The 22,696-nt window shown below is 42.4% G+C and overlaps 1 protein-coding gene across 1 annotated transcript in view; it reads right to left on the reverse strand.

The window, feature by feature from the left end:
* Window positions 1–3,049: 3,049 nt before the first annotated feature.
* The window catches only part of RALGAPA2 (Ral GTPase activating protein, alpha subunit 2 (catalytic)), a 238,163-nt gene continuing 218,516 nt past the window's right edge, over window positions 3,050–22,696 (reverse strand). The window contains exon 30 of the mRNA XM_008581155.1: window positions 3,050–3,284. Coding sequence (XP_008579377.1) covers window positions 3,068–3,284 — 217 coding nt within the window. The 3' untranslated portion in view covers window positions 3,050–3,067. The remainder of the gene's footprint in view (window positions 3,285–22,696) is intronic.

The raw sequence follows: 22,696 nt of genomic DNA on the forward strand, positions 1-22,696 counted from the left end.
AATAAAAGAAGGAATCAATAAAGAAAGGCAAATTATAGGGCTAGGTAAAAAAGTAGTTCAAAAGTATCTATTACACACCAGGTGTTATCAGTACAAGTAGTGGACAGAATAGATACAAGGTAGCTGTGTTTTCTGATTAGGAAAAGAGGTTTTTATAAAAAACCCCCACAAAACTTAGAAAAAAATTGAGCACTCATGTATTAGCCCCCACATGCCCACCCATGCATCTTGAAGAGAGGTATGTTCACTTGGCCAACGCGCCTCCCCAGGGCTCCCTGGGAGGATGAACAACAGTACTGAGCAGGGACAGTCTGAGGTTTTTTCCAACAGCGGCATCTTTGGGCATAGGCCATTCCCACCTTGTGCATCTCTTACGCTTCCCTGAGACTTACAGGCTGATATTGGGCCTTTCTTGTAGAAGTGGGGGCTGCATGCTGCTTTCTGGCTTGCCACTGCAAATACAGTGTGGAGAAAATGCTTTGTTCAGGGAATAAATACAGTGTTCAGGTGACTCTCCCTCTTCATTAGCTATAAAGCCTCTTGTTGTGAGGATACAAAGAAAACCTAGGAGCCCCTAATTCCTCAGACTGCATATGCATGTGAGCAGGAGCCCAAGGCCCTGCTTTGATGACACTGACGGCCAGAGATGGTCTGATTGGGTCCTCAGCGCACTGTGGGAGCTTAAGCCGCTCAGGGTCAATTTTTCCACTTGGCTCGTTGCTTGGAAGAGCAGACTTCACCTCAATATCTTAGTTTAAGCTGGCTCATCTGGGTTTGACTGTACTTGTCTCAAGAAAAGAAAACACACTGTGAACAAATGAAAAACGTTTTCATCTGTAAAAGTAGTAACAGGGACAGGGATTCCTCATAAGCAAAACCAGTATGTAAATGAGAAGAGGATGTGGTTCTGAAAATGTGCATGCATCTGGTGCTGAAATGTTCCACCCTCATGGTACTGCCCTAAATTGCAGTTCAAATCAGGTTTATTTCTAGTTCCTTCCTAATCATTGTTATGGACAGATATGCCAAGATTTAAACTCACACTCAAGGATAGATAGGTGTGATATGCGTATTAAAAATTATCAGTCAACACTGAATACCCTAAAACATGAACATTATGTAATGTAATACTGATGTTAATAATTTGAAAAGAGGAAGGGTCAACATTTACCTTGATATCCTGTGTTTGGTTTCATGCTCCTTTTATAAAAGTTCCAATGCCCATCCTTACATACTTTCAGAATATTTATCTTTTTAATTAGCTTTTGAAAATACGACATTTTCTAAGAAGCCTATTAAAAATCCTCAGGTAGAGGCCTTAAAAACTCAAATTGCTCCTAGAGTCTCACCAAAGATGTTATCTATGTACTGACTCATTTGAACTGGCTTAAATAATTATAAACATTTGGAAAAGATCTAATTAATTTATATAGAGGCTAAAATATACATAGAAATAAAGTCCATCATTATTTGTTTCGATTGCATCTTAATGAATAGCCTTAAGAATGTAACAGTTGAGTTAAGGAATGTAAACATCGAGTTATTATTTTATCTTTTTCTTTTAATTTTAAGAAATAAAAAGCTTTCTCAAGAATTAACAAAAAACCTGCACTGAAAAATCATGCTCCCATATCTCATGGGGATGGGAAAAAGCTAAATGAGATCTTTAAAAAATGTGCTTTGCTACAGATAGATCCTTCATGTTCTTTCACCAAAAAAATTAGAAACAATTTCAAACCTCTAGCCAGACTGGGGTATGAAATCTTCATTTCCCTTGAAATGGATTTCTTTTTTCCTTAGATAGAATGTTGGCAGAGTGTATAAAAGAATTCAATTCACAGCTGTTCTACTTTTTTAATGTAAGAAACATTAATCAAAGCTTTAAGTTATAAGCTTTTCTCATGTTGTTTAGTATTCCAGTTCAACAAAGATCAATAGAGGCCATCCCTGTGTTTCTTGACGCCTCCCCAGGAAGCAGAGGCGTGATTATGTAAATCGCGGGCTCCTCACCTCTGCCAGCTTGCTTATCTCCCAAGCCTTCTGCCTGCTGCTCCTGGCTCCCTGTGCAAGTGCATGCCTCTCCCTCTTATCTCCCAACAAAGCTCCAAGAGGCAGGGATTGAAGCCAGCTATGTCAAACAATGATGCATGGCTGATTTTATTTGTAAGTGATTTATTTCACTGAATTTAATTTTTTTCACTTTGTGTGTAAGATATTCGTTAACAAGTCAGAATAAGAGAAGTAAGGCAGTGTTCAGAGACAATTGACACAGGTTAGAAATCTATTAAACACTCTAACAGTTGTTTTTAAACCAGTGGAAGATGAAGGAAGCCCCTCATTGAGAATTTCAACATGCGTTGACTAAATATCCCATTTACTCTCTAAAAGGCAATTAATCTGTAATTACATGCAGAAATTTACAAGTAACAATTCTATTCTTTGAAAAAAAAACCACAGTAATCATATAACCAGTTTAAGTGGCAGTATACATCTTTTTTCAAGTTGGAAATATAAAAAGAGTAAAACCCTAAAAATAAGGAAATTCATGGAAATGTTTGCAATTTTCCACTAGACTAATATGAAAATGATAGTAAGCCAGTTTCTAAACGGGTTCCACACCAGGTGCTGCTCTGGTCGGCAGCTTGTCCGCATGACACAGACCACTCCAGAGAGGCTCGGGCATGCTGCACTGCTGTAATGACAGACCTGGGGACACTGTCCTTCCATGTCTCCTGCATTAATCCCTGACCCTAGTATCTCAGCAGCATAATCCCCATTTAGCATTAGCAGCAACGACTTCGACTGTGAGGAACTCTTTTTTGATAAGTAAGCACTGATTCGGGCATCGCTTTTAAACAACATATTCCCAGCTCAGCAAGAAACCCACACTCCTGAATGAACTGGCGCACATTACTGAGAAAAAGTTCATTAACCTTGCTAGATTCGGAGGTTAACAGGATAGCTGAAGAAAGGAACTGAGTGAACAGCTCAGATACAAAACAAATTAAAGTGAACGTCATCATTCCTTTTGATATTCATTAGTTGATTCAGAGGGAGAATGCTCTTCTTAAATTTGCAAGCATTTATCTGTGAAAAACAGGTGTACATCTGCAGCTTGAATGCGTCTTAAGCTCATGAGAGAAGAATAATGTAGACACTCACCCGTTCCGCCGAGGGAGTAGCTGGGAGAGGGAGAAAAAACTTGGGCTGCGAAATCCTCAAATGTCATTACTTCGCGGTGGTTCTGAATTATTGCTTCAAGATATTGAGCTCGCTCTTCGTAGCTGCAGTAATTGGTTAAGGAAACGAACGCACGTGCAACATGGAAAGCAGAACAGTGACACAGCTCACTTTCTTTTGAATACCTCATGCAACTTTTACATTTGTGTGTATGAAAAGCACCTTGCAAGTTCTTTTGCATCTTGTCAGAAAATTAGACATTAGTCATAATTAATAATACAACTCTGATTTTGAGACATAAGTTTCTCTTAGACTTCAATTGCATTCAACACTAGTATCACTAGTAAATAGGTAAACCAAGAGTTATAGAATAACATGATAAGATCATCAAAGTTGATTTAGACAAACAAATGAAAACAAGAGATAATGACTGCAGCAGCATTTCTTTCCACTGATGACTGTGGGACAACACTGGACCTTCACTTCCTATTTCGGAGGATAAGCCATTCTCAGCCTACCGACACAATGAATTGATACTTCAAGCAAGAACCGGTGATATGATGGTGCGCACACTTTCTATAAATAAGAAAATGCAGATTACTGGGAAAAGAGAAGGCCAGGAAGGTATACTCTGAAGGGGCATCAAAGTCTCTAACCAAAGAAAGTTATGAGCATTAGAAAATAAAAACTAATATATGAGAGAATCTAGCAAAGAGTGCACAATGCAATAAAAAAAAAGAGACTATTGCCTTTTAATTAAAACTGCAGTCTGGAACACACAGCATTCAAATGTGTAATCAAAAACCAGTCACCAATAAAACTTACAAGCGTAACACACTGAAGCAACTTTCCAGCTGTCTTAATAGGACCCCTGCGTGTGGCAGCCTTTCACAGGGCAGAAAGCAAATCTTCCCCTTTTGTGTGTGGCTTCTGTTTCCTTGGAAGGTGAATCATGCACTTCCAATAACAGGATAACGTCAGAACAATCCGACAATGGCTGGAGGCACCGCATGTACGACTTTATGAATTAATAGGTGGGAAGTCAGCATGACGTCTCATTTTCCCCTTCTTCATTATCAATGCAAAAGTTAACAGACATGTTTCAGTCATTTTGAAAACCATGCCAATTCTCCAGAAACACAGGGAGTGAGCATCACCATCGCTTTATCATTTGCAGCTCCAGAAGAGGAAAAGTAATTCTAGCATTTCTCACTGTATTTTAAAACTATCTTTTTTCAAAATGGCCTCTTTAAGTTGGTGACAATTATGCCCTTCCAATTAGCTTTCAATAGAGCATGTGTTTTAAAATAGGCGAGTACTTTTGTATTCTCTTTTGGCAAAGGAGGCACATCAATTTCCAAATGCATGCTCTTTCTCTCCCTATTCCTTTAGTTATATTCGGAGGATGATTTTCACATCAGGATGAGACCAGAGGCATTCTAGGGTTGTGCTGTCTAATATGGTGGCCGCCAGTCACATTGGGCCATATAATCTAAGTTTAAATTTTAATTAATTAAAATGAAAAAAATTCAGTTCCACAGCCCCACTTGCTGTGTTTCGAGCACTCGGTAGACACACATGGTTACTGTGCTGGCCAGCGCAGATACAGGACATGCCCAGCAGTAGAGCCCTACCAGACAGCCATGTGCCAGAATTTCTCTTTAAGCTTGCTCTATGCAACTTCAAACACAGAAAATGAGCCTGAGGATTTTAAAAGTTGCCCCTCTGCTGATTTCTGATCTTTTCTCTAGACAGTCACAATAGCCCGAGGCCTGGGCAGCCTGAGCCTGAGCTGGCTTCTCGACTGCGGGCTGAACTCCTGGTGACTCGTCTTAATGAACAGGCTGCCAAACTTCCTCCACGAGAAGCGCCTGCTCAGGCCCAATTCTAGAGGGACCCACTAATGCCATTCACGTCTCATTATGAACACGCTTATTCTGCACAGCACTTGGCTGTCGCCACGGCTTGGCCCTCCGTGCATGGCCCCAGCAAGCCGCTGGTCTGGGGAACAGCAGGACGTTAGGCCTGAGTGGCCGTCTGGCGAAGAGGCACTCTGACACTAAGCTGGCACGTGCTGGCCCAGCAGGGGCTGAGTGAGGCGTGACAAATTACTCAAAGAGCTGAGCTAAACTTACAGCTGACAACCACCTGAGCCTTCAGACCGCTGTCAACGCTCAGTTCATGGCTCCCCCTTTCAGTCCACAGTCTGCTTGTGCGCCTGAGTTAGAGCAGGCATATCCCTCTAAAGACCTGTCATGCTCTGCATACTATCATCCTGCTGTTTCCTGAAAGTCCCCACTGTGTCCAACACATCTACATACAGTGCTCAGGACAATGGTGAACAAAATAGAAATGCGTGTGCATTTTGCTAAATACTCTACGGAAGACACATATCTAGAAAGCGGCTGCTATGTTAATCAAGCTCACAATCAAACCTGCAAAGGGATGCTGTGCATAACACCATATAAATTGACCCCAGACAGCAGCCCATCATCCTCATCCTGGATGACACTATCCAAGGTCATAGGTTGTCCTTGTCAATGCTTAGACATCTGGGTTACTAAGAGAAAATACAGTACCACGTTTATAGGGGTTAAGAGTCAAGTTTTGAGATTCTCTGATTCAATGAATATTTATGGTTTAACTCCTAAATCAAGGCACTGTGGGAGACAGGGAGAACCAAAAGGTGCTTCCAGAACTGGATACTAAGGGAGGAAGTGTTTACTTCATAGATGGTTGCCAATCTTACCATTCGTGCCCCCAACTGCCACATGTAGTACACACTCCCCCACCCCCTAACTGGAGTGTTAACAGTGCTAAACTGAGTGTTGTCATTTAGCCAAACATCCATTAGGGACTGGGGTGAGATGAGGAGATCGTCAAATGCATTTTCACTCGTGGCCCAAGCCAGGGCATGTAAACACCACGACAGAGAGAAAACAAATATCACTCTAACTCTGGCAGGGTTTAGAAACAGCCTAGAAGCTCACAGGCGCCAAAAATCATTTCTTTTAGTAGCCTTAAAAAATGTAGCTCTGGGCCGGCCCCTCTGCCAAGGGTTCGGATCCCATGTAGAGACCGGTCCGCTCACTGGTTGAGCGCGGTGTGGGCGCGACACTGAGGGCTGCGATCCCGTTACCGGTCACGAAAAAAGACAAAAAAGGAAAAGAAAAAAAAAAAAAAAAACAAAACGTAGCTCTGGGATCTTAACTGAATTTATTAGCAGAACTACTAGCATCAGCAATCTGGAGCAGTACCACCTGACATCTTCTTACCTAACATCCTCAGGGCTTCAGTGCTGGTTGCTTTCTATAAAAAAGAGCATTTATAGTTTAGACATCAAAGTGCTTGTAAGGTTTTCCTCACATGGAAGACATGTTAAAATGTGACCTGAATGCTGAAATAATGTGCATCGGTGGATGGTCAGAGACCTTTGACTATAAGCTGGCTAAGCTTTGGCTAACGAGGCACCTGGTCACAAATCCAATGTCCATTCCAATACTAGACATTGCTCTTAAGAAATCCACTAACAATAGTGAAACTTTTAATTCTGTTCTGAATTACTATCTCATTAAAAACCAAAGTAAACTACTTTATTAAAGAGCAATTTTCCCCTTGATGACTCAATTCAGAGAACATTAAGAAACCCATCTTGGTTCCTGGATATTTCTGAGTTTCTTTAGTGACCCACTGTCTACATTTTCATGTAAGCATTTTACCAATTAGTAACATTCCTCTACCTGACTTAAGAGGATGTACGTCTTTACTGGTTACATTTTATCAAAAACTTCCCAGATAACTTTCTGAGACCCTCAAGACACACTCTACTGACTATGCTGGGTTGTAAGGGCCTAAGAATCCAAATCTGCCCCCACCCCAACTTTATTCTGATTATTATTTGTTTTTGAGAAGTGACAGCAGTGGCATGACAGAAAGGAGCTTGCTTTCTGGTGGAAGACATGCATAGGTTTAAATTCCAGCCTCTTCCCCACCAGATGGGAGACCTAGGGCAAGCTGATCCAACCCCCAGCTTCAGTTGTCTTACGTGTAAAATGGGGACACTGACATCTGCTCTTGGGGTTGCCAGGAGGATTAAAAAGAATCACACCCAGGTTCCAGCATGCAAGAGATGCACAATAAATCTGGATTGCCTACTGCCCTCCCCCCTTAATGCGGGCTTATAGGGTTTGTCTTCCAGAAAGAACTTAATGGATAAGCGACGGGAAACCTCTCTGTGTCAGGCTTTATGGTAAGCACACCTCCTTTGGCCTAGACCCTCCTGAGCTGGGCAAGTCCTGTGTTCTCCATTTTACTGATCAGGAAATTAAGCTCAAAGAGTTTAGGTTATTTTCTAGAGTCACAGTTACTCGGTGGTGAAACTGAGACTAGAACCCAGGTTCTCTAACCTTTACTGCTTTCCGCTAAAATGTTGAATTCTAGAATACGTGGGACTGAGTGCAAGATCTCATGCAAGGTTGGGAACTAAACTCCAAATTAGGATAAATCACCTGACTTAAATATATGTAGGCTATGACAGTCAAGCTGTGACTTAAGCTTGAGTACACATGCACCTATACCCAGAGACCATGCTGACTTCATAAAATACAGAAAACAACAATTACTCCATTTTAATTTCTTTTTGCTTATTAAGGTTGTGTGTTTGTTGACTGTCCTTTGGCACTTTTAACTTTGGTGAATAAATCTTTCACCAAAGAAAAAAGAGAACTGCTTGGAAGAGGCTGTATGGCAGACTGTGTTTTTTTCAACCCTTGAAACCTGTCTTGCCTGGACCTTCTCTAAATTGCCTAAGAGCAGACACGACACTGAGACAGGCAAAGCAGCTCAGAGGAAGGCTGCCCCCTGATGTCAATGTGTGCGTTCCATGCCAGTTCATGCACCTACCCCTGGTTTTCTTTCTTAACTTGTGCAGCCCCTTATTACTGACACAAGCAAGCCTACGACTAGCCATTCTCCTAATTCTGCAGACTCTAACGCCCACAGCAGTGATCTGTGAAGGAGAAGCCTTGTTTCAGAACCATCTGGGCAACTTCAGCCAACCACTTGCCCTTCTGAAAAGTTCTGGCACCCCAAAGTTTCACTGTCAGAGTTTGTTCCATGCCTTGAGTATATTAGGGTGTAGGAAAGGTTGAGAATCTCTGGCTCCTCATATGACCGTCTCATCTTAAACCTCCTTATATTAGCTTTCTGTGGCTTCTGTAAATGACCACAAGCTGGGTGGCTTAAAACAACAGAAATTTACTCTCTCACTAGTTCTAAGAGGCTCAAAGTCCAAAATCAAGGTGTCTGCAGAGCTGTGCTCCCTCCAGAGGCTCTAGGGGACATTCTGTTCTGCTTCTTTCAGTTCCAGGTGGCTGTCTCCATTCCCGGGCTTGTGGATGTACTACTTCAATCTCTGCCTCCATGGTTACGCTGCTACCTCCTCTTCTCAGTGTCTTTCTCTCTGTGTGTCTTATAAGGACACTTGTCATTAGATTTGGGGCCTACCTGGATAACCTAGGATGATCTCCTTATCTCAAGATTCTTAACTTACTTATATTTACAAAGCGCCTTTATCCAAATAAGTTAACACTCTTGAGTTCCTGGTTTAGAACATGGACATATCTTTTTGGGGGCCATCATTTAGCTTACTATACTCCTTGAGGACACTGTATGAATCAGGTTTATGCTTATGTCACTCACGCCTTTATCCAAATAAGTTAACACTCTTGAGTTCCTGGTTTAGAACATGGACATATCTTTTTGGGGGCCACCATTTAGCTTACTATACTCCTTGAGGACACTGTATGAATCAGGTTTATGCTTATGTCACTCATACTACCTAGATTATATCTACACAATATTTATTGCATGTACAATGAACACCTAGGATTTACGTCCCTTGTTTTGGGTTATGATAGTGCTATATATATTCTAGACAAAGGCAACTTGTAAGAAGAGGTTAGAGAGTTTTCAGTTTGAAGTAAACTTCTCCATAGATTTAAAAAAAAAAAAAAGGAAGTGATATAAAACTTTTAGAAGAATAAATGGGGCAAACTCTTTATGACCTTGGGGTGTGAAAAGATTTATTAAACAAGAAACCAGAAAACATGAACTAAAGAGGGAAGACTGGTACATCTGAATACATTCAAATTAAGAGCTGCTGTTCACCATGATAAAGAAGGTAAAGACATGGGCACAAAGTGGGAGAGGGCATCTGCAACACACAGCTGACAAAGGTGTCCAGAATATATTTTTTAAAAACCCTACAAACTCATAAGAAAAAAGACAAATAACCTACTAGAAAAATGGGCAAAATACATAAGCATTTCCAGAAGATAAACCATAAGTGGCCATTAAAATGCTTAATATCATTAATAGTGAAGAGATTATTAGAACCACAATAAGATATCATTTTATATATACCAGATCAGCAAAACATAAAACATGTAATAATGCCAAGTGTCAGAGAGGATGTGGGGCACAGGAACTCTCAGAGCCTGCTGGTGGGAGGCAATTGGCCCAACTTCCCAGGAAGACAATTTGACGTCATCCTCGAGGCAAGGGCAGATGTGCGTGCTCCATGGGCTGGCAATTCCACTCTTCGTATGTGAACCCTTGCACATGTGTGCTTGCTCAAGAATGTTTATAACATTCTGTAGACAGCAGCAAAAATAAAAAAACAGAAAGAAGCCATTTTTAACTTCCACTGATAAATGCAGTCACGCAGTGGAATACTATACAGTAGTGAAAGTAAATAAACTGCAGACGTGTATTAATGTGGATGAAAAAACAATGTTCAGGGAAAAAAGCAAGCCCCTGAAGAGTACGTTCAGTGAAATTCTATTTATATAAAATTTAAAAATGAGAAAAGTGAAACATATTGCTTAGAGCTACAAACATATGCAGAAAAACAATAAAGAGCAAGGGAATGATAACCAGGGATTATCTCCAGGGTATGGAGGAGGAGGCACATGGGAAGGTACAAACGGGGGGTCAGTACAGGAACATGTTTCAGTATTCTTCAGAATTTATGTAAGCTTACATAAAGAAGGCTTATTTTCTAGTATGTATAAAATATTTCATAATAAAAATAAGCAATCTGGTGAGAGTGGAACACAGCACTAATCAAATGGGTCTTTCCTCACTCGTTGGAAGGACAGAATGGGGTTCTTTAAGCCAAAGATTGATACAAAAGGTACATGTTTGGTTGTTAGAGATGGTGATGATAAAATTCCATTTGACTCAGACACAGAGAAAGCAGAAAAGAGAGAGTGCTATTTTTAGGGCCTTAGTTCCAGAAATAGAACAGAATGTCAGAGCTCAAAATTTTCAGAAAGTCATGGGCAACTCTGACAGATGGGATTTAAAGAGCTCAAGTCAAACATGGACACAAGTGCCACCTGTGGAGTTGGGGGTCCTGCTCCAGAAAAATGTTTTTCTACAAAACTTCTTTTATTAGAATTACCATGCACTAAGAATGACACCATGGGCTGAATCTGAGAATGGTCAAAATGCTACCCCTATACACAGGCCTATGGGTATGATTTCTATACATTATCCTAGTCTGCTCAGAAAACTTGATCTCAAGTGACTTTGCCATGTTCAAAAAGCAAATCCACCTTCATTCAAGTGCTCATCCATCCAAGAAATATGTATTGAGTGCCCATCTGTGCTAGGTGACAGTCATGTAGCCAGGGAACAAGACAGATGCCGCCCCGCCCCGGCAAGCCTGCATGCTACAGGGAGGCAGACAGAAGACTGTTTAAAAGACAAGTCCACAGAATAAGGCAAACTGTCATTACACTGGTGCTAGGAAGGAAAGGGGGATAACCAGGCCAGGGAAGTCTCTGAGGAGGTGCGGTGATGGAACTAACCAAGTGTTGGGGAGGGACGGGTGAGCAGTGCTAAGAGCATTTCAGGCACAGAGAATGGCAGGAGCTGCAAGGAGCCTGGCGTGTTTCAGGAGATGTAAGGAGGCTGGAGCCATGGGGTGCCAAGGGTGGCAGGAGCGCAGCTGAAGGACTGGCTGGACTGGGCCACGGGAAGACCAAAGGGTTTGAGGAAGGAAGCAACATGACCTCACTTAGGTTTTCAGACTGCCCTTGGCAGATGTGCTCTACTCAGAGTCTAGACTGTCCTCAAGTTCTGAAGAGGGCAGTGCTGACCAGCATCCGCTACTATTTGCATATAACCAGAAGTGGACAGCGTATATATTTTGGGCACATGGAAAAGGCAGATGTGAAATAACCAGAACCTCTGAGAATGGCCTTGAGCATAATCATGAAGAACTGTGATGTGCCAGAGCCAGGGTGGAGTTGGGCGATGCACCCTGACATGGGGGGAAGAGGACACAGAGCACAGGCAGGACAGAAGCTTCCCCAGGGGTGGGGAGTGGGGCGCAGAGGAGAAGGCATCACAGACAAGCAGGTGATCACAGCACTCCCCCGAGGATGGATACCAGGCTCGTAGAAACCTGGCAAAACAGATTACTTAAGACAGCTGTGGACTGAGGAACGCTACCCTGAATCAAATGCATAAAACATATCCACATATATATATATATATTTTAAACCTAGTAAAAAGATAGCTAACAGTGGCAGAGTCTGAGCTCAGAGAAAAAATGGCTAAGAATATTTTACAGAACTAGGAAATTAATTAGCTGATTCCATCTGTTGCTTCCCACTACCGGTAGCTTTTGGAATAGAGGATGCAAGAGAAAATAGCACATTTTCATTTTTTGGGTGGTGTTTTGAACAGTGATCAAAGGATAAAGTCTTAAAATGCCTTTTGGTCTCAAGAGCACAAGCAACCAAAGGGAAAAAAATTGGACTTCATCAAAATAAAAAACTTTTCTTCTTCAAAGAACTCTACCAAGAAGGTAAAGAGGCAACCCATAGAATAAGAGAAAATATACACAAATCATCTGATAAGGGTTGTATCAGTCTGTTTTGTGTTGCATATAACAAAATATGTGGAACTGGGTAATTTATAAAGAAAACGAAATTTATTGCTTACAGTTTCTGAGTTTGGGAAGTCCAAAGTCCATCTGGTGGTGGTGACAGTGACCCAGGGGTCTCACATTACAAGATGGTAGAAGCAGAGAGAGCAGACAGAGAGAAAGGCAGACTCTCCTTTTCTTTTAAAACCCTCAGAACCACACCCCTAACCACCATTTTTAATCCATTCACTACTGCATGATCCTACAATCCAGTCACCTCTTCATGGTTCCACCTTTCAATTACCATAATAGGATTTCTCACCCTTTTAACAGTCATAGTGGGGGCTAAGTTTGTAATACATAAAACTAGGGGGACACAATTCAAGCTTCAGGAAGTTTGGGGGGGACATAATTCATCCCACTACAAGGGTCTTATATCCTGAATGTAGAGAGAACTCTCACAGCTCACACTCAACAATAAAAAGACAACCCAATTAAAAAACTGGCAAAGGATTTGAATAGACTTTTATCCAAAGAAGATATACAAATGGCCAATAAACACATTAAAAGATGCTCAACATCATTAGTCACTGGGGAAATGGAAATCAAAACTACAATGAGATACTACTTCATACCTGCTAGGACGGCTATAAGCGAAGGGACGAGGACAAATAATAACGAATATTGGTGAGGATGTGAAGAAACCGGAACCCTCATACCTTGCTGGAAGGAATGTACAACGGTGCAGCCACTGTGGAAAGCACTCAGGGAGTTCCTCAGAAAGTTAGCACATGATCCAGCAATTCTGCTAGGTGTGTCCCCAAGTAACTGAAAATATATGTTCACACAAAAACTTACACACAAATGTTCACAGCAGCATTATTCGTAATAGCCAAAAAGTAGAAACCACCCAGATGTCCACAAACTGATGAATGGATAAACAATATGTGGTATATCTGTACACTGGAATATTATTCAGACATTAAAAGGAATGAAGTATTGATACTGCTACGACATGGATGAACTGTGAAAACATTGTGCTAAGTGAAAGAAGCCAGATACAAAAGACCACATATTGTGTGACTCCATTTATATAGATGTCCAGAACAAGCAAATTCATAGAGATGGAAAGGAAGTCAGTGGTTGCCAAGGGCTGGAGGGGGAAGAGAATGTGCAGTGACTGCTTGTGGGTATGGGGTTTTTTTGGGGGGTGATAAAAATGTTCTAAAACTGGATGGTGGTTATGGCTGCACAACCCTGTGAATATACTAAAAGCCATTGTATTATATGATTTAAAACGGAAAGTTTTATGGTATGTGAGTTACATCTCAGTTTAAAAAGAGGCCTCCCAAATGCTTATTGGTATGCAGGCACACTATGTATTGTGGGGAAGGCCTTCTATTAAGAAGGTCTTCACTGACCACAGAACAAATGGAAAGGTGGCCTGGCAGAGCGAAAGCCCTCCAGGCACGCACTGTTGCTGGATCATTCATTCATGGCAGACACCCAAAGAGGAGCAGACCATGTGTCAGGGACCATTCTCACAGCTGGAGGGATAAAGAAGAAAAAGAGTCCTGTCCCTTACAGGATTCACGACTTGCCTGGAAAGACAAACTCAAACCCATTACACACAAGTGACAGGTACTGAGCTGAGTGGCCAAAGTGCTCCAGAAAGCCAAGGGCGGCAGATTCACCGGATTCACTGTGGTGGAGCCTGGTCTTGGTGGGACTGTGAGGGGCCTGCCACAGTGGAAGTAACACCGTTCTGCAGCCACTGGGAACCACTGAGGTTTTCCAGACATATAAACAGCAAGATCTGAGCTGCATTTGAGAGATAATGGAAAGGCCTAGAAGGCAGAGAGACCAGGGGAAGAGAAACTGGTGGGAAAGGGAGAAGTGACACGGGCTTGGGAAAGCATGTGGAGGGTATGAAGAAGGGTGGGGGGGGGATGATAGACCCAGCTGGGCTTGGGGTGCTCCCCAGTGGGGAGAAAGAGAGAAGGCAGGCCAAAACTCTGGGATGGTGGCTTAGGTGACTAGGTGAATGGGACAGATATGGACGAAGAAGGACCTGAGGAGAAGGTCAGAGAAGTATCAGGGACAAGATGACTGGGCCTCAGCAGAGAGCCCTGAATTGGAGATTAAGAGCGATGAGTCGTGGGTGTGGAGAGGGTCTTGGAGGAGAAAAGGGGAGGATGCAATGCTAGGAAGCCCCTCCACCCCCAAGCACGGGCAGCAGTGAACAAACAGAACGAGCAGGAAAGGGAGGATGGGAGAGCGCCGCCTCCCAGAGCCTGTGGGAGAAGCGATTCTGGGAGGAGGAGCAGCAGAATTCGATCCGTGCAGAGCCTCTGCTCTGATGCACTTCTGTGTCCTTAACTCCCTCCCTGGTCCCTGCCACCCAGGGGCATACTCCACTGGTGGGTTCAGTCAGCATTTAATAACTGTAAATAAATGAATGAAATTCCATAATGATCAACACAGGAGCCATACACTATTCTCACAAAGATTTCGTTTGTCTTTCAATATAATGCAGATTTAAATTCTAGGACTGTTTAAGACTCCAAATAAATGAATCATTCAAAGTAAATGTCACAGCCTGGTAACGGATAAAGAAGATGACTTTACTGAACAACGTAACCAAATAAAATGGATGTTTTGGAAAAGGAAATTAAACACATGGAGGTATAAGATATTAGATTAGGTTTCAAACCCTAATGATACGCTCCTGGAGAGGAAAAGTCTACTACTGCTCAGAAAGAAGAAAATACCCATATAACCACGTTTAAGAATAATTTTGAGGAAATGATAAAAGCAAATGGAAATGGGAAGAAAATGGATTTTCTTCAGGCTATTAAATTACAGACTTTTGGAGAAGGTCTGCTCTCATATTCACATGCCCTTCACATGGCACCATCAAGGGTGCCATGAATTTGGTCTATATTTTTATTAGAAATGTTCAAATCAGTTCAACGCAGGGGATTGATCTGTGAAGGAACATGTCCTTAATTACAGCCTTTTCCATTTCCATCTTCTCCAATTCTCCCAGAGCATGTCATCTTCTGTAAATCACCAGGTGAGAAAATGCCCCACGACACTGTCGCTCAAAGTCTCACATCAGTAAAAACATAAGTGACAAGAAAATTAGTCATTCAGCCTATTTCAAGTCTAGAGAAAGTGCTGTCAAATTGAGTGAGAAAAGATTCAACAGGCGACCTTGCTGATGAAAACGAGTGAGGAAGTAACGAATCGATATGAACAATAGAAAGCCTAAGAGCTCTGCTGTGCTTGCGCAGATGACTTGACTTCTGGGAGGGAGGGAGTCCGTGTAACTCGAACCATTTCTTTCACAGGTTTTCACTCATCCTGAAGACATGTTATGTTGGGTATGTTACTCTCAACCTTAATTATAGAAATAACCATTGCTGACATTTTGTTGGCATTTAATATCCATAAAGTGACAATTAGAAAATGATAAGAAATGCAGAAGTGTCCATAAATGTCTTGAATCCTGTTTGTGGCAAAGTATAAAAAGGGTAGATAATTAAATACCAATACACAGGGATTTTAAACTCCGACTTTATCATCACTGACTCTAAGAGAAAAAAATATTAAAATACATTACAGGTATTATTTAGTACAACATAATTTGAACTGAATGATTCAATATTTACTCCTCAACCACTAATTTTGAAGGCAAAAGCCACTTCCATTTGGCATACAGATTAGTTTATATCAAGGTGATTCTAAGAATAAAATAGAATCATAAAGTCATATGATAAATAATAAGAGAACAAAATCGACAAGGACAAAAAAAAATCATCTGTGGCAGATACTCTGGTCATCATGCCTTTGAAGTAGTCTCAACTGTTGCCCATAAAGAACCCGTTAGGCCCACATGAAGTGCGACTGGGCTCCGGCATGGCAAAATTAAAATTTGTGGTCCAAAGTATTTGCACCAAGCTCTGTAAAAATTGTGTTGATTTCTCATGTCTGAAAGTAATTTTGGGAAAATATTTATTTTTCATGATGTTTACAAAGTTTGAGCTATATTTAAGTTTCTTCTTCTGTGAATTTAAAAATAATAAACATGGATATATCTGAAAGCAGAATATTTCTACAAAATAATTATAATGGCTTAAAGGTATCTGAGTTTTCCAGGAAGATATTCATTTTAATACCAAATTATCAGATGGCAAGAAAAAACTCCAAGAAAAGTTAGGGGTTTACCAACCAAAAGTGACCTACAAAATGAGGAAAGACGCTCATGTGACGGTTGCCAAGTGACCTTCCCTGGCCTGTTCAGACTGCTTGTGTGGGTATGCGGGGGTGTCATAGCGCATCTGAGTGGCAAATATCACTGCTGACCCACACGTGAAACTCAATATACCCCACAGACTTATCAGAGCAAAAAAATAAAGCCACAATTATTGAAACCTAACTGGAAATTTGGGGGAATTCTAATAACACAAAGCTCCTCCATGATCAGAAGTAGCAAAACTACATCTGCCAGTTCATGGGAAAGCAACTGATTTCTGGCTATTAAAGGAGCCTGTGATGCAAATGGCTCACGTAGGCAGAAGCTACACTAGTGGACACAAGGGCTGAGCTATCACGTGCACTGGCACCGAAGCATGTCTTAATTTGCAGCAGTCTGAAGAGCCGCTCCATCTGCAGGCACGGCCAGCCCTGTCAGCAGACCTGGGCCCTGTGCAAACCAGAACAGCCGGACGAGTGTGGAGAATGCTAGCCTCTCTAACACTGTGCTCAGGAAAGTGGTTTGGAGCAGCTGGAGGGCAAAAAGCACTTTTACTCCTTTTACATCTGTCCCAGCATTTGGTTTGGTGTTAGTTTAAAAAAAGATGATCAGGAAGTATATGTAAGTTACTTAAATATTGTGGTGTGAAATTTCTATGTTGTTTTCAAGGTTGGTCATAAAAATTCCCAGGGGCTGCCAGAAGAAATTACTTTGATTTCATAGTGGACTCAACTGCACTTTTCTACACACTCTGCTAGTCTTGGTTGTAGGTTGTGCAAAGGAAAAAGTAGACACGTAGGAGTTCTGTTAGAAATCGTTCGTCTAGAAGAAGGTCTAGCCGAGTGAGTGAGTCGATGTCCTTGCGGTGCCTTCCTGTTTCTCAAGAGTGTCCAGCTGAAGTGCAGTGGGCTGAGGACTTCCTGGGACACTCCCGCTTAGGGGTGAGGAAGGGAAACTCTATAGCGACACTAGGGGAAGACGTAAGAAACAGTACATGTTGGGGCCCTGTGTGAGGTTCAGATGCATTTGCTGACATATTCTCAGAGATAATCACACAGCGTACGTGATGCCCTTTCACAAATGCACTTCAAAGAGAAACGTCTCTGTTCTGATGGCCCTTCAGGTGAGGTGTCTGTTTGTGGCACAGCAATCAAACTACATCCGAAATGTGAGCAAGCCCCTGGCAAGGGGCATCAGCACTGATGTCACGTCAGTCACAGGTTACATTTAGATAATGATATCACCTAAAATGATCAAGTGCTTTTCATGGGCTTTTCACCATTTTATAGGCTGTATCTCATTTAATCCTCACAACTACCTCCTGTGGTTTGTGCTATCACGATCTTTTTATATAGAAGGAAATTGAAAAACAGAGAAGATACCTGCTCCAGGTTCCTCAGATGATCCCAGCAGCCTGACCTGAGAGCTCCAGCTCCCAGCTTTGGCCCTGCCTCTCAAGGTCAGAATTCTCCCCCTAAGAGAAAAGGCCAGTGACACCGCCACTAACAGAATGCTCAGTTCCATCCCCTCGTTGGTGTTTTTATGGAAATGGAAGTCCTTCTCTCATCCCCTCTATTACCCAGCAATTTCAGGAGAAAGAAAACTTACTGTGTTAAGAAAGGTTTCTCTTCCTGTAAATTAAATAAACCTCAATGCTTACATCTCAAGTAAGTATTTTCGGCCTTCACGTGCCAGTGAGAGAAATCCCTGTGGGTTACAGGAAGGACAGGAGTGACAGTTTCGCTGAATGCCATCGGTGTGTGGTTCTGTCTGCAGGGTGGGGGCTCCTGCAGCACAGCACACCAGACCCCTTCATCCTGCACCTACTAATGCAGGTGCCCCTCCCCTCTGTCACTCATTCCTTAGAACTCTCCCTGACTGGCTGGCCCCTGCGTAGTGTCCTCCTGCACCCCAGGCCTGGCACCCCACATCTGGTGGCAGACAGCATGTTCTACAGTGCTTCTGGACATTGTTACCACACACCTGCTGTGGTGGCCCCTTGACTTTCAGCTTGACATGGGTCAGTGTCATGCCAATGACCCCACAGGTTGTCAGTTACAGGAAAGCAATATTCTGCATGAGCTATGACTAGATCTGGCTTAGGACAGACTGTGGGAGGGAAGAAAAGAGATTTTATTTTGGCCTTTTGTACTTAAAGAACATATGTCAGCAGGTGCAGAGCAGATATTCAGTGCCCTCTGAATCTGACTTTTGGACAACAAAGTCAACATCTCCTACATTTCAGTAGGTACCTCTGAGAATCTAAACATCTTCAATTTCTTTTTTTTTTTTTTCCTTTTTTGTCTTTTTTACTGACCGGTAACGGGATCGCAACCCTTGGTGTTGCGCCCGCACCGCGCTCAGCCAGTGAGCGGGAACCGGTCTCCACATGGGATCCGAACCCTCGGCGGGAGTGCCGCCGTGCTCCCAAGCGGCGCACTCTCCAGTGCGCCACTGGGCCGGCCCAACATCTTCAATTTCTAAGAGTATGGCAGAAGAAAATAAAGTAACAAGACTGTCCCAGCAGGAACAAAGATCAGAATTAGAAGTTCTCTCACGATAACACACACCTTAAAAAGAAAATGTCAGATAAACAATGATGGGTGTTTATATCTTGATTTGATATATCTTACTATTTTGAGATTATTCTACTATATACCCTGAAGAAAACTGTATGATTATATATTTTACATGCAAAATTCTCTGTCAGAGATCCCATCCATTCTGACTAAAATACACTCCTAAAATATATAAATAACAGAAACAGCCCTGAATGCTGTTAAAGATAAAATTCCCAACTCATATAATTCTCTTGGACTTTCCAGGTTTAAGCCTCATAGAGTCACTCGATATCATCTTCGTGACTAAAAATACAACTGCAGTATTACTTAAAATTATAATCAAATCATTTTCTTGCAAATTAAGACACTTACTCTTGGAAAAATAGCCAAATTGAATTAGGTGTGTCTTTTCTTGATAGATCAAAAGCAGCTCCATTAAATCAGCAGTTTTAAATTAATGGCATGAGACATGACCCAGATGAGGAAAATCTCCTTTGGAGCCATTTTGTGTTTTATTTAGAAAGATGGAGATATTCCTCTCAATTCATATGCAAAGCAGAATTGCATCGCAGGTCCCAAGGCCAGGAGGCCAGATAGCCCCGTGCAGCAGCCCATCCACACCAGACAGCCCAGTTCGTCCTGCCTCATTCTCCTCCTTCTTCCCATTGCTGTGTCTGTCACCCATCCACCATCCGTCCACCCATCCATCTGATATTTACTGAGTACCTTCTACTTTCACTATTATTCTTCCTTTCCATGTAAGAAAAGTACTTCCTTGCTCCTCAACCCTCTTCTAAATCTTGGCTCCTACAATACTCAACCATCATACTGAGTGTAATAATATTCTGGAGGATTTAAAACCACATCACGGTGAGGTTACACTATAATTAGCCTGAGTTCTGTTGGGGCGATATCTCACTTAGAATAAAAGACAGTCTTTAGGAAATAAAGACAACCCTCCCAGTGCTGGCACAATGCTCTGCCACTTATGAGGCGCTTTTGTAGCCATGAACCCACTGGATCTTCCTGGAAACCTCACACCACAGATGACAAAGCAGAGATGGGAGGCAGAAATGAGCCCCTGAGCCCACCCAGCTCCTGATGAGCAGGGCTCAAACTCACGCCCAGTCTGTTTGTTCCAAATGCTGGCCTCTTTGTACTCCCTCTGCTGTCTCAGTTTAATCTTCCCAATTTATCTTAGTTAAGAAGTTTGATATGCTCAGTGCTAAATTAATCCACAAATACTGTTGTTTGGTGCTGACAGGAAGGAAGAGGACATACAAATTAGATCCTTCTCTTTCCCTCCAAAACCAAGAGTAGCACAAAAGAATTTAGGCCATTTTTATAGCTAATCTGGCATAAATGGTGACTTCCTAGCTGAATTATTATCTGTACAGCTGACATAAGCTGAAATTTAGAGTAGTAAACTGCATTAATTTAATCCCTTCCTTTATGCATCCGGGTTTGGGAAATTTAAATGAGCTCATTTAAGTAAAAATTATCTTACTGTGCTTATTTCTGCTCACATTTGGAAGACAGCCAGTACAAAATTCTAAAGTTCTATTAATTAATTATTTTGAATGGACATTTTCAACGAGAGAATGGTTTAGTACCATCAAATATGGATTATGAAGTCATGACATGCTTCAACACTGGAGAACACAGCATCTCATTGTAAGGTCCATTAGGCTTTCGCCCCATACTCAAAACACTGAGATGCAATAAGAATAAATTGTCATACTTCAATTACTATCTTCCAATGGTAATAAAGCTTCTGGCAAATCCTTATTTTTAATTACGTGTTACTGTCATTAAAAAATAATGAAGAGGATAAAATCATCTGTGCAGTGACTCTCAGCAAAAGAGGGACTAGGAGTTTAGGCCTGATACCCCATGCGTCATCACAGACAGCCCTGAGTTCAGATGCAGGCTCTGCTGAGTCCTGGCCATGTGGCTTTAGGCAAGTAGCTTGTCCCACAGAACCCGCGTTCCCTCATCTGTGAAAGTGGGTGCAGGGCTGACCTGTAGTGCCATGATGCAGGCAGGGGAACGATGCCACGTGTGTGTGTTTTCAGGATCATGGCAGCAGTTGGTCAGTGGAAACTTACAGGGAGCAGCTGGAAAAAGAGACGTGGTGTGCGGAGCCCAGGCATCACAGAACAGAGGACGCAAGCATGGGTTTAGACTTGAGGGCTGATCAATCGCTGACAACCTGTCCCAACGGTCAGGCATCTGGCTTAGAGTTATGGGCCCAGTCAAGAGCTGAGGCCTCAAGGTCTTTCCCTTTATGGGAAGCACCAGATTACCTCCTTGTCCCATGGCCTGAATGCTGCCACCAACAGGCAGGGAAATATTTTTCTCAATTAAAAACTGAAACACTGGGCCAGGGACTAGGACAGCAGTCATTTTACATTATGGAAACCTGAGGACTTAGAAGATTAGAAGATTCTGAACCTAATCAAGTATATTGGTGATTTGCTTTGTAGACTGATGTTTCTGACTGTTCTCACCCACCCCCCAATGACTAACTTGAAATGTCATTTGAGAAATGTCCTGTTTTTCTCTCCTGCTTTTACCTTCCAGACTCCCCCACATCCATATGTTGCTAGTAGAGATGGGGTCAGATACATGTCACTGGGAACACTGGGTCCTGGTATATATCCCATATGGACCCCACAGGTCAAGGAGAGCACATGAATGAGAGAACATTTTAACACCTTCACATATCCTTAATAAGGAGTAATAATTTTCGAGTTCATGGAAGACATAAAAGACATATAACTAAGTCATGGTCCCTCTCTTTTCCCAGCTTATTCCTGATGCAGTTTTCTCAATTGTGCAGATAAATGCACTAGGTATCGGTGTGATAGGGGGCCGTGGAGCAGGTCCTCCTTGCAGCCCGGCTCTGACACTGACATAGAATCTACATGAGCGGAGAAAAGGGTCATGAAGGCGGCAGGAGGAACTCACCATGGGCACTTCCGAAGAAGACATGCCCAAAGAAGTGGGGAAAACAGCCCTCCCTAGGTAAGACCCAGGAGAGGCAGGGTCCAGACCCACACTGGCAGTAGGAAGCGTGGAGACTCCTGAGGAGGGACACTAGACCGACACCACAGAGAGATGAGTCTGGCAGGCAGGCACCAGGCTAGAGGAGAAGGGGGGTGACATGGGCCAGGGGACTGCACCAAAAGCACTGAAAACAGCCTTGGGAGATGCCTCTGAGAAGGGAGAGAGTATCCTAGACAGATCTAAGACATTTCAAAGAGCAGACAGGTCTACTGGACAGTGCAGAGAAAACTAAAACTTAATTATGCACCTCACTTCACCATTAAAAAATTTTCGATGCAATTTGCAAACTGGCAATAAATTCCTCTAGAATTATCCTTGAGATGGGGGAATGGAAAAACACAAAAAATTTTAAGCATTGTGATGGCAGATAATAACTATGTATTGCATATTTCAAAATTGCTAAAAGAGTAGATTTTAAGTGTTCTTGCCACAAAGAAATCATAAGTAGGTGAGGTGTTATGTTAATTAGCCTGACTTAATCATTCCACAATGGACACATATATCATAACATCACATTATACCCCATAAATATATACAATTATCATCAATTAAAAATAAAATCTAGGGCCGGCCCGGTGGCGCACTGGATAGTGCGCCGCTTGGGAGGCGCGGCGGCGCTCCCGCCCGAGGGTTCGGATCCCACATACAGACCGGTTCCCGCTCACTGGCTGAGCGAGGCACGGGAGCAAC

This window comes from Galeopterus variegatus, unplaced genomic scaffold, assembly GCF_000696425.1.
Source record: "Galeopterus variegatus unplaced genomic scaffold, G_variegatus-3.0.2 Scaffold2283, whole genome shotgun sequence".
NCBI lineage: Eukaryota > Metazoa > Chordata > Mammalia > Dermoptera > Cynocephalidae > Galeopterus > Galeopterus variegatus.